Source organism: Athalia rosae, chromosome 7 (assembly GCF_917208135.1).
Source record: "Athalia rosae chromosome 7, iyAthRosa1.1, whole genome shotgun sequence".
Classification (NCBI taxonomy): Eukaryota; Metazoa; Arthropoda; class Insecta; order Hymenoptera; family Athaliidae; genus Athalia; species Athalia rosae.
Window position 1 is genome coordinate 8,529,305 of NC_064032.1, and position 12,827 is coordinate 8,542,131.

At 38.4% G+C, this 12,827-nt stretch overlaps 1 protein-coding gene and 1 long non-coding RNA gene across 2 annotated transcripts; one reads left to right on the forward strand and one right to left on the reverse strand.

Moving 5' to 3' along the window:
• The first annotated feature begins 63 nt into the window (after positions 1 to 63).
• LOC125501881 lies at positions 64 to 4,744 on the forward strand. The gene is made up of 6 exons (XM_048658999.1): positions 64 to 195; positions 297 to 521; positions 815 to 1,163; positions 1,263 to 1,310; positions 1,413 to 2,498; positions 2,607 to 4,744. The coding sequence occupies exons 1-6, from the start codon at positions 64 to 66 to the stop codon at positions 4,742 to 4,744; spliced, it is 3,978 nt and encodes a 1,325-aa protein (XP_048514956.1).
• A 2,375-nt stretch (positions 4,745 to 7,119) lies between these two features.
• Positions 7,120 to 9,906, reverse strand: LOC125501701. Its single transcript, XR_007279306.1, has 3 exons — positions 9,758 to 9,906; positions 9,404 to 9,679; positions 7,120 to 9,287 (listed from the first exon to the last, which is right to left on the reverse strand). It is a non-coding gene; the product is annotated as an uncharacterized LOC125501701 (long non-coding RNA).
• Between the last annotated feature and the right edge of the window lie 2,921 nt (positions 9,907 to 12,827).

Genomic DNA, 12,827 nt, shown 5'->3' on the forward strand with positions numbered 1-12,827 from the left:
AAAAATAATTTATATTTGATATGCCTCCTATAAGACGAAGCAATTTAGGTAGAAGAACCAGAAATGCTACAAACCAAGCTAATTACCGATCTAATCGTACTGCACAAGAACGTGACGACGGAAATGAACGTGAAAGAATTCGGATATCACAAACGCGTGAAGCGCGAGCGCGACATTCAACTAATAATCGCGCAAGTTTGAATCGAGCTGCTTTCAGTTACGATGTGTCAATTGACTACAGTAACTACCAATGTGTTGTTATTGGTTCTATGAACTCGGTTTGCTCACACTGTAAGGCATTAAAATACAAAAACGAAGCCAATGGATTGTGTTGCGCAAATGGTAAAGTGAAATTGATACCATTGGATCCACCACCAGAACCATTGTACTCATTGGTTTCAGGAATAGGAACAGATTCTATACACTTTTTGACACATATCCAACAATATAACAATTGCTTTCAAATGACTTCATTTGGGGCAACAAATGTAGTTCGGGAAAATTTTATGCCAACTTTCAAGGTATGTATTATAGCAGTTACTCATAATTATTTTAGCGAACAAAATTTTCTGTCACCAAAGTTAAGATGTGTCACTAATCTTCAATTTCTTAATCATTACGAAATATATCACTTAGTCATCATATTATATGGTGATTCAGTTTCAGTGACACTTTTATTATATTTTATTATATTTGATAGATATTAGTTAAAACTAAATATATACTTTTTAAGATCAAATATTATTTAAGTTTGATCACTGACAATCCATTAATTTATTATTATTATTCCATAATATTTTTTTTTTATTTACAGATACAAGGGCAAATATATCACAGAGCAGGTTCACTGTTACCAGTGTCAGATAGCGACAACAAATTCCTGCAAATTTATTTTATGGGCAATTCACCACAAGAAATTGATCTGCGTTGTGCACATAACAATTTAGTAAAGAGGTCTATTGTAGAACAATTACAAACTTTATTTCATCAACACAATCAATTGATTATATTGTTTAAAACTGCCCTGGATCTGATGCCATCCGATAATCACAAAATTGTAATCAGAGCTGATAAAACACCTGCAGGTCAACATACAAGACGTTTTAATGCACCAACTATTGATGAAGTTGCTATCGTTGTAGTTGGAGAAAACTTGGAATCCCGTGATATTGTTTTACATCGTCGGAATGATCAATTACAACGTATAAAGGAAACACACCGCTCATATGATGCACTGCAATATCCCATTATATTTTGGCAAGGTGAAGATGGCTACGATTTCTCAATAAAAATGATAAATCCCATTACAGGTAACTAAAATATTAGTTTAGCTATGGCGATAATATCTCAGTCATTATATTATGTATTTTAATTTTATATTCGAATGTTATTGAAACAAAATCTATTTACAGGTTCTGAAACCAACAAAAAAGTAAGTTCAATGAACTATTATTCATACCGCCTAATGATTCGAGAAAATGAAAATAATCACATATTGAAATGTCGGCGATTATATCACAAATATGTTGTTGACATGTATGTTAAAATTGAAACGGAGAGATTAACATTCATCAGGTTGAATCAAACCAAACTCCGATCTGAAGAGTATATTCACCTTCGAGATGCGATTAATACTGATGGAAATGCACAGAATGTCGGTCGGATGACTATTCTTCCAGCAACATACATCGGAAGCCCTCGGCATATGCACGAATATGCTCAAGATGCCATGTCGTATGTTCGTCATTATGGTACAGCAGATTTGTTCATCACATTCACATGCAATCCGCAATGGATAGAAATCAAGCAGGAGTTATTCTCTGGGCAATCACCCATTGATCGTCATGATATTACAGCCAGAGTCTTTAGACAAAAGTTGAAATCTTTAATGGATTTCATCGTAAAACATAATGTGTTTGGTGAGACACGCTGCTGGATGTATTCTGTGGAGTGGCAGAAACGAGGATTGCCACATGCACACATTTTGATTTGGTTGGTTGAAAAGATAAGGCCAAATGAAGTTGATGCAGTGATATCAGCTGAAATCCCTAATGTACAAGTAGATCCTGGATTGCATGAGGTAGTTATCAAAAACATGATACATGGTCCCTGTGGAACTCTTAATCAAAATTCACCGTGTATGATGGATGGTAAATGTTCAAAACGATATCCACGGACATTAATATCGGAAACAATTACTGGTAATGACGGTTATCCATTGTATCGTCGCAGATCGACAGCAGACAATGGAAAATCAACAATTGTCAAATTAAATCAACAAGATATTGAAATAGATAATCGTTGGATTGTTCCATATTCACCCATTTTATCAAAGACATTCAAAGCACACATTAACGTTGAATCTTGCCATTCAGTGAAATCTATAAAATACATTTGCAAATATGTAACCAAAGGGAGTGATATGGCTGTGATTGGAATTGGTGCAGAGAATTCCAATGATGAAGTTACCCAATACCAAATGGGCCGCTATGTCAGTAGTAATGAAGCAGTTTGGCGAATATTTTCTTTTCCTATTCATGAGAGACACCCTTCTGTTGTTCACTTAGCTGTGCATTTATAAAATGGACAAAGAGTGTATTTTACAGCACAGAACGCAGTACAAAGAGCTGCTCAGCCACCATCTACTACATTAACCAGTTTTTTTGAGACATGCCAAAACGATGATTTCGCACAAACATTGCTATATTCTGAAATGCCAAAATATTATACCTGGAATCAATCCTCAAGGAGATTTATACGACGGAAACAAGGAAAACCAGTTCCAGGATATACAGATGTATATTCCACCGATGCGATTGGCCGGATTTATTCAGTACATCCAAGCAATGATGAATGTTTTTATTTACGACTGCTATTAGTCAATGTACGTGGCCCAACATCATTCCAACAGTTACGAACTGTTGATGGTGAATTGTGTGGATCCTACAGAGAAGCCTGTCAACGTTTGCAATTGCTTGAAAATGACGCTCATTGGGATCAAACTCTCAATGATGCTGTAATATCATCACACGCTTATCAAATACGAACATTGTTTTCTATAATCATATCTACATGCTTCCCATCAAACCCAATTGATTTGTGGATCAAGTACAAAGATTATATGTGTGATGATATTTTGTATCGAATACGGAATAGAATGGGAAATCCAAATATACAAATCAGTGAAGAAATTTACAATGAAGCATTGATTTCAATTGAGGACATGTGCTTGATAATGTCAAACAAACTATTAATTCAATTAGGCCTGACCGCGCCCAATCGTCCAATGCATGACGCTTTCAACCAAGAGTTGCATCGAGAAAGACTGTATGATCTCAACGCTTTGAAAGAATTAATTCAAACAAATCTTCCACTGTTAAATGAACAACAGAAGTATGTATTTGAAACTCTTATGAAAGTAACAAATGATGAAACTGGAGGGATTTACTTCTTAGATGCACCTGGTGGTACAGGAAAAACTTTTTTGATTTCATTAATATTAGCAACAATTCGCTCACAAAATAAAATTGCACTTGCACTCGCTTCGTCGGGAATCGCAGCAACTTTGCTTGAAGGTGGTCGAACAGCCCATTCAGCACTAAAATTGCCATTAAATATGCGAAACAATGAAACTCCAACCTGCAACGTTTCGAAGAACTCTGCAATGGCAAAGGTTTTGCAGCAATGTAAATTGATTGTTTGGGATGAATGCACGATGGCACATAAAAAATCTTTGGAGGCTTTAGACAGAACCTTAAAAGATCTACGGAGCAATAATAACCGATTTGGTGGTGCAATGATTTTATTAGCAGGAGATTTTCGTCAAACATTGCCAGTGATTCCACGATCAACGCCAGCTGATGAACTCAATGCATGTCTAAAGTCCTCCAATTTGTGGAAACATGTCAAAGTACTTCATTTAAGCAAGAATATGCGTGTCGAGTTGCAAAATGACCAATCTGGAAACATATTCTCTAAACAACTCATTGACATTGGTAATGGCAAATTTCCTATAGACATGTTGACTGGCTGCATTAACTTTCCTCAAAGTTTTTGTCAGTTAACTCGATCAAAAGATGAACTTATTCAGAAGGTGTTTCCAGATGTTTCTCAAAATTACAGAAACCATGATTGGTTGAGCGAACGAGCTATACTGGCTGCAAAAAACATAGATGTAAATGAATTAAATTTCAAAATTCAAGAACAAATTACAGGCGAATTGAGGATATATAAATCAGTTGATTCGGCTACTAATCAAGATGATGTAGTCAACTATCCACCGGAATTTTTGAACTCGCTGGATTTGCCAGGATTGCCACCTCACAATCTTCAATTAAAGGTTGGATCGGTAGTTATAATGTTGCGAAATATCAACCAACCGCGTCTTTGCAACGGTACACGGTTAGGGATAAAAAAATTACTAAACAATGTGATAGAAGCAACTATACTCAAAGGAAAGTATAAAGGAGAAGATGTTCTCATACCGCGCATCCCAATGATTCCGACTGATGTGCCATTTGAGTTTAAACGACTACAGTTTCCAGTGCGGCTTGCTTTTGCTATGACTATAAACAAGTCCCAGGGGCAATCATTAAGTGTTTGTGGTATGAATCTAGAAAACCCATGTTTCTCGCATGGTCAATTGTATGTTGCCTGTTCCCGTGTTGGAAAACCATCAGATTTGTTTATCTATGCGCCAGGTAATCAAACAAAAAACATCGTATACCACAAAGCACTACAATGATAATAATAATAATTATGATTCACATGATTAACAATAAAGCGATTACTTACTTTTAAATCCTTATATATGTTTTATTTAATTATTTTTTATTCACAATGCCCTATCACCAGGGTGACGGTTCTGTTCGGGAGAATTTTTTAAAATACGTAGGCACAAAAACTGCCACATTACAAATCTTTTTGACTGGACGAAGTCTGTCGGGTCAGCTAGTATATATATATATCTATCTTTCTGTTCTTTTATATGTCAACCTCAAGAGTTGAAAAATCGTTAATATTTAGATTCAAAGGTCGCTTGAAAACATCTTAAGTACTTTACTTTTGAAGATAAACAATTTCAAGTGCCTTTTAGAAATCAAAGTATCTACTGGATAATCGTGGTATCTTTATCGTTTTCAACATAGAACGCGATAAAAGATTGAGAAAAGAAACCAAAAAAAATTCAATTTTGCACGATTTTGTGAATTGTGTTGAAATCTTGAGTGACTCCTTAGAATTATCTGTTGGAGCTGATCTTCGGAGGAGGCTCTTAAAACATGTTCATAGGAGACGCAGGAAGAAAAATATCCGTTCTTTTTGGGGGCGACCCTAATCCATATACATATGATAGGCTTATCGATTCGTAATCAAGGAAAAATGTCTGAAAAGTTCAGCCATTAAACCCAGAAATACGATATAAGTTAAAAAAGCACATTTTCCAGTATTAATTTCATCACAGATATATTATTGATCTGAGTTTTCTCTTTTCTAAAACGTTGTACTCAAATAATGTAAAAGAGTTCACTAGACCCCGAGTATAAGAATGAAGAAAACATGTTGCAATCAATGTATCTATACTGCAATACTTCTCAAACTCCTTATAACACCGTACCTCAAAATTCTATCAAATACCATTGACATTGAGAATATACATCTGCCTCCTCTCGAAGATACCTCATATTTCAGAGGTATACAGCTCATCGGTAGTAGTAAAATAGATATATTGAACATATCTATGGTAGCATAGATATATTGAACACGTCTATGACGGTAGTGGAACATAATACACAGCCCATGAGAAGGTTCTGTTCAGTATATATATGTTTCTACATAGATACCATATCTATGGTTCTAACGTCCGGACAAGGTTTCTATTTCTATCATTCAATAGGTGATACAAATGAGTGCCCCTGCGAGAGACAAATCTGTGAACCATCAAGAGTGAACCCCCTTATCAATCGAAATCACCGCACTACATCTGTGACCTTAATGACAGTTGTTCGATGAAATCGGTGACTAAAATTACAAGTTCTTTCCTCTACAGTTATGTACTTGAAAAATTGACAATAAGATGATCTTTCGAAAGTGCGAACTCACAAATTGCAACGGAATTATAAATGGCTTAAACTACTAACGTTTACTACTATTCACAACAAGTCAACGATTGGAATTCATAATTCAGACATCAAAAGCATTAGAACTACTGACGCACTATCTTTGTAGTGGAAGAAAGAGAACTAATACAAGCAGAATATTTTTTCAAAAGATATTTATTTTATTTTTTCATATTTCTATATTGTTTGGGGGCAGCGTCGCCGGCCTGTCATCTGGCAATATTACTAATGGTAGTAATATTAGTAGATGGCGGGTGCCCGATTGCCCCCTCAGCGGCGGCGGTTATTCTGCCGCTTCCTCGGCTTCGCCCATGCCGGCTCGAGCTGGGCCTCCGGCCGGGCCCCCGTCTCCGCGTCATCTGCAGCGGCAGCGGCAGCTCCGCCACCGCAGCCCTCAGCGCGACCAGCTCCGCCATCACGTCCGCTGGAGTGATCCGTGAATGATAATGATTATAAGCTATAATTTGATGTAGAAATAGTACTCAAATTGGAAACTTTTATTCGCACTGTATTTTTTCAATTTTAAGTGTTCTATTGACTTGGACTAGTTTTTCTAATGGAATGCTCGTTGTGATACATGAGATATGTGAAATATGGGTCAGGACTCTTCGTACCACATTTAATTTGTTAATACGCTTGATCATGTATTGCGACGGTGGAGTATTCTCACCCCGGGCGGGTTGGACCCGGAAAACACACACGTGCTGTCGGCGCGATTTGTACGAAACTGAAAACGAAAAACGGAATGGAAAACGGAAAACGGAACGAAAAGATTGTTGGGTGCCAGACGCGTTGTCGCGTACGAATCAATAAAACTTTCGAAATCAACGATTGCAGATCCGGCGGAGTGGCTGGCTAGGCACAAGCTTTTCAACAGCGAAATAAATGGTAGAGTGGCGTGGATTCACAACAACAATTCGGGCACAAATAAAATAACGATAACGCGAAATCAAATTCGTAATTTCGGGAGACTGTATTTTAACAAATTCGGCAAGAAGTACAGAATCGGTAGATTTACAAAAGTTCGGAAGTAACAAAATATAATTCGTTTAACGGTAGCGGGAAATCATTCACGGTAGTACAGAATCATAGTTCCGGTATTCGGAAGGCCTACCGGAAGATTACTGATACTTTTTACGGATGTTCCAAATATGCGATAATTACGAACGGAAGGAAAACGCGGTTTTAGACGGAGCGCTTATCCGTGGCTACCCTACGGTAACAGGCAAATAGATTTCACAAACTGAGCGGGAACGTAACGGAACAAAATATTTAACGTAGGAGTAACAAATTATCCAAAGAAATTACAAATCCATACGGTAGAGCATGTTACATAGGTCATCAAATTATAATCAAAATACCATAGAGTATCACCAGATATCACTAAGGCTTACTTAACGTATTACTTAATTACTTTTCTACGGAACGTACTAAATTAGGCCACGTGCAGCAAATGCACGGGAGAAACGGTACAAGACCAAACTGAAGACTCAGATATTATATTTTCCAAAACGTACGATAGCTTAATTCGGCCACGAGATGTGCCGGGAGGAATCGCAGAATTGCCCAAAACTCAAATACGTGAACGGACCAAACCGTACCAAATTGCAGTGGGGCTTACGAGCCGGTGGGTACGAGCGCTTCTGCATCCCATCGACTTACAAATATAATGGGATGAAAACAAAAACAGCCTTGGATGGGAATGAAAACAAAAACAGCCTTGGAGTGGAAAGGGTTAAACATTTCAAAGTTTAAATATTCGTTCATATTGTTTATGAAAATTTAAGTTAACATTAATGATACCAAATATTATTTTAAAATAAATTGATATTTCTTTCCAGAAGAAATATATATATTTGCTTATTAAAACTGATGATTTCTGCTTGAATGTAAGCAATTAAAATATAGTTACAAACTCGGAATTATTATTGTATAATTTATAATCTTTGTCGACCTAGTATTTTTTAAATATAAGTAATCCTGATAATATTTGAGTATATGTAAGTTTGAAGGAACCGCCAAACAAGGTGGTTAGGCTTGGTCAATAACACGACAGGTGACTTGACCAAGCAGAGAAGAAAAGCCATGTGGGAGAATTAGAGCGTGATGACTCAGCGAGTATTACTAAGCGTAAAATAAGGCTACCAACAATTGTATCGAATCAGGTAGGCTAATTATGATTAAAGCTTTGTATGTTAGAATGGTATTGTAAATCTAAGCTCATCTGTAAATATGTTTGTTTATTACAGTTGTATCTGACTGCATCAATGCTTGTTTGATTACCGAACCTCCAAAACCTGATACCTGAAATAAGTCCCTGATTTCGAGACTTACATATAAAAATAGAGTATGTTTTAGAATTTTCGAATGTATCTTGCTTTGAACTTTTGAAATTTAAAGATCTCTACGCATGCGTGCGCATGGGCAAAAGTGTGAGAGTTTTTCTCATCGCGAGAGTGCTGAAGGGAAAGCAGGGATGCATTCAAAAACAATTGACAACTTGTGGGAAACGAGTGCCCGCGCATCGGAAAAACATTTGAATCACGGATTTCATAACTCTTTTGCCTTGTTGATGCGTTAAAGGAGATTCGTATTGTATTACGCGAAAAAATTAGGAGTTATCAATCTTATAATAAAATGGATCAAACCAGGCGTGGGCGAGTGATAGGACTCTGGAAGTCCAGTGTATCAGTTCCAGCAATAGCAGCTGAAATAATTCATTAAGAGTAGACAAAGCTTCTTTCTTGATCAATCAATAAAATCGATTTCTGTGACTATCTCATTTTTGTAGCCGAAGTAGATATCAGCCTTTCTACAGCGAAGCGCTGGATCGCAAGGTTCAGAGAAGATGGCATCGTGGGACTTCAGGACCACCGAAGAGGCAATGGTGCTGCTCGCCGAACAACAGCTGTTGAGGATCAAGTCTATTTTTTCCACTGATCTCTATAGAAACTGGATGCGGGGTATATCTTTCTAAGTGTGCCGATTAAAAGCGCGCAAGAATACTATAAGCGCTACCTGATGAGAGGGCATCGTACTACGGTTTCCATGGTCATGAACAAACAAGAGGTGAGTGACGCGCGCGCGCATTTTTTTTCAAATTTGAGCTGCTGATTGTTACGTGCACAAGCATCAGCGTCAGAATCATGGGCCGTTGTGAATATTGCAAAACTGTGAAAAAAGCGAGAAAAGGAATATCATTTCACAGGTGAGTAACTATATTTAATATACTACACAATTTAAGGATGTTATTCATTATAATTCGCCGTCCGCATCAAGGTACGTACTTCATATTGTATAGGCCCAAGCTGTTAGTGTATGGATCTAAGACATTCGCATCTTGCTTCAGGTTCCCTATAAATGAACTCCAGGCCCAATTATAGGTGAAAAATATGGAAAGGACGAAGTGGCTTCCAAATCAGTATAGTGTTTTATGCTGAGCACATTTTACACCTGACTGCTTCAAGCAGAATTTTACACGCATCAGCTTGGAAGATGGTAGTGTGCCAACGATATTTGGGGCTGAGGATAACGTCATGGATCTCGAGGGTGAGTAGAATTCACTGGGGGAATAACAATTTTATAAGAATCTAAGCTGATTAAACTAATTGTCCCTCAGATATATCAATAGCTGCACATACGAATTCAATGGAATCTCAGCGGTGTGCAGAAATGGATGGTCCTGTACATGGCAGTCAAGAAACCACAGCCGAAGCATCTATGGATAGTGATTGTCCAAATAAAGGTTTGTATATAATCCTGGAACATTCAACACATCGTGTTGATCAAGACAAATATTTTTATTACTTACTACAAACAGATCCAAATACATCTCTTTCTGTGAGGATAATCCAGGATGTGCAACACGACCATTCCTTTGAAAGCAGTCCAAGCCGTACACTCAAACAGCTCCTCTTCACCAGGCAGAAACTGGCAGCTGTGCGAAAAACGGCGAAGGTTCTGCAACAAAAAGTGAAGCGGTTCAAAAAATCAGTGACATCGCTGAACGAAGTGGTACGCAAATTAAGACAGGAGAACCTGGTTAGTGAAAACTCAGAGGCATTCCATAATATCCCACTAGATATCTTTTCCCGCATGATTAAAAATCACAAACGTGGGACGCTTAGTAGGCAGAAATATCCGGCAGATTTGCGATGCTTTGCCTTAACCCGGCAATTCTACTCTCCTAAAGCTCACACCTATGTGCGAGAGTCCTTCCAATTAGCACTTCCCCATCCCGATGTCCTTAGAGCATGGTATGTTAACGTGGATGCAGAACCAGGGTTTACTGATGAGAGTTTCAAAACCTTAAAATTCAAAGTAAAAGAAGTTGCTGAGCAAGGAAGGAAAATTGTGTGTGCGTTGATGATAGATAAAATGGGAATGAAAAGCGGATGTCAAAGGGGGAGAGATGGAAACGTTCGGGGGCATGTTGACATTGGTGTTGGGGAATCAGGAGGGGATGATTTATCAGAAGCAACTAATTGCTTAGTGATGATAGTAGTACCTCTAGATTCGGACTGGAAATTGCCAGTCGCCTACTTCTTGGTCAGAGGTCTGTCTGCGGAAGAAAAATGTAATATTGTAAAAAAAGCTTTGATCAGATTACACAAAGTCGGAGTACAAATCTGTTCACTTACTTTAGATGGGCCAACTGACCACTTTGAAATGGTACAGTTGTTAGGAGCAGACTTAGAAGTAGTAGACTCAGAGCCACGTACATCGTTCCCTCATCCAGTCAATACCGAGGGGAATATCCATATTTATTTCGATCCGTGCCATATGCTAAAAAATATCCGCAACTGCTTAGAACAGTATGAAATTCTTGAAAATGATGAGAACGAGAAAATTGAGTGGCGGTACATAGAACAGTTGGCTGGTCTTCAAGAAAAGGACGGCTTACGTTTAGGCAACAAATTGCGGTTGCAACATATAGAGTACCGCAAAATAATTATGAAAGTTTATTTAGCTGCACAAACACTGAGTAGCAGTGTAGCTGATGCAATAGATTTTTGTTGGAAGGTGTTAGGCTTACCTGAATTCGAAGGACGTGAGGCTACCGTAGAGTTCATTCGATAAATTGATGTCATTTTCGATTTTCTAAGTGTCAGAAATCCTGGAGGTTCAGGGTACCAAAAGTCCGCTGAACCAAAATAATGAAATGATCTGGAGACCGAGGTTTACAGGGTCATTCGCTTACCTGCGTAGACTAAAATTATCAAATGGATCGCCATTGTCCCATTCAAGACGCAAAGTTGGGTTTATTGGGTTTTATACGGCCGTTCTGTCTACATTTGCAATATTCGACACGTTTGTGAAACCTCCTAATTCACATTTGCAATATCTCTTGACGTACAAAATGTCTCAGGACCATTTAGAGTTGTTTTTTGCTGCCATAAGAAGTAGAAGTGGTTGTGTCCGAACCCCACCGCGTCACAAATTGTATCTGCCTATAAAAGATTACTGGTTAGACATGAAGCAAAAATAGGGACAGGAAATACTTGTGCCATGGATAATACGACAATTTTAACCTGTGTGTCTACAAAGCGTGCACGAGTTGATAGGTATGATGAAAGTGTTTATGAAGAATTTAATGATCTTCAAGTGCAGACAAGTATGGCCTACTTGAAAATTATCCTGAGGCCAATATAATGGAACAGTTTTTACATTTTGCTTGGTCTACGGCCACTAACTTAACCGAATTCTCTGAGCAAGCTATCGGATATATTGGTGAGTTTGTAGTACGCTCACTGCGTACAAAAATAAAGTGCGTAGACTGCATCGTAGCTTGCGTAGCATCAGATTCAGAGAACAGAACAGATCCAACTACTCACCGTCAAAACAAGACTGCTTCAGTGAATTCCAAAAGCCGTGGTGGGTTGATAGTGCCATCTGCAAATGTGGTTGAAATCTGTTCAATTGCAGAAGTCTTATTTCGTAGAGCCTCTGATGCTAATTCAGGTAGAGTACCAAAAGAACCCGATTTTCCTGCAGTACTCAGCTCGCGAGCCCTCAAAGAGTTGGTATCATCAGGATACCAGCTGTTCCCCGATCTCAGCCAATACGTAGCTGATACATTCATCCCAGATAGTTCCGAAACTCACTCAATCAGACTAACGAAAAAAATTTTGGCCACATACATCGAAATTAGGATGTGCACATTGACGAAACAAAATGCTTTATCCATAACTGGCACCAACATTCGTCATTTCTTCACTCGTCAAATTATTTGGGCTCACCAGTAGCACTCTCGCTTTTGAGCGTAAAAATTCCTGATTAATTTCTTTCATTTCTCCTTGTCGTGTGAGACGTTTTTGTGGGTAGAGTCTATTACACCTCCATATTTTCTTGATATCCTGGTACTGATGAATGTATCCCTCTATTATATCTATTGTGACGTTGCATTTTGCATGCCCGTCGCAGGGTCATGCACTCCGCAAAAATACGGCCAGATCGGCGAGATACTCTCGGCAAACAGTGACAGATTCAGGTAGTTTGTAATATGGGATTAATTTTTGTATTTTTCTCCCATTCCAACCCTCCCCATGTCCTGGAGTCCGACCACCGAGGGAATACCACAGCCCGACGGATGCTACTGTGGAAGGCTCACGGACCCAACTGCATCGGTCTAAGTAAAAGTAGCCCCAAAAGACGCGCAGCTCTGGTTGCCGCAAGGAACGGACGAAGATCAGCGTCTACCATCTCGTATCG

Bases quoted from the DNA above. Each gene is read 5' to 3' on its own strand.
- LOC125501881 (XM_048658999.1), top strand. From the start codon at position 64: ATGCTACAAACCAAGCTAATTACCGATCTAATCGTACTGCACAAGAAC. The intron at 1,164-1,262 runs GTGATATTGTTT...TATTTTGGCAAG, and splicing joins TGGAGAAAACTTGGAATCCC to GTGAAGATGGCTACGATTTC. The intron at 1,311-1,412 runs GTAACTAAAATA...ATCTATTTACAG, and splicing joins AATGATAAATCCCATTACAG to GTTCTGAAACCAACAAAAAA.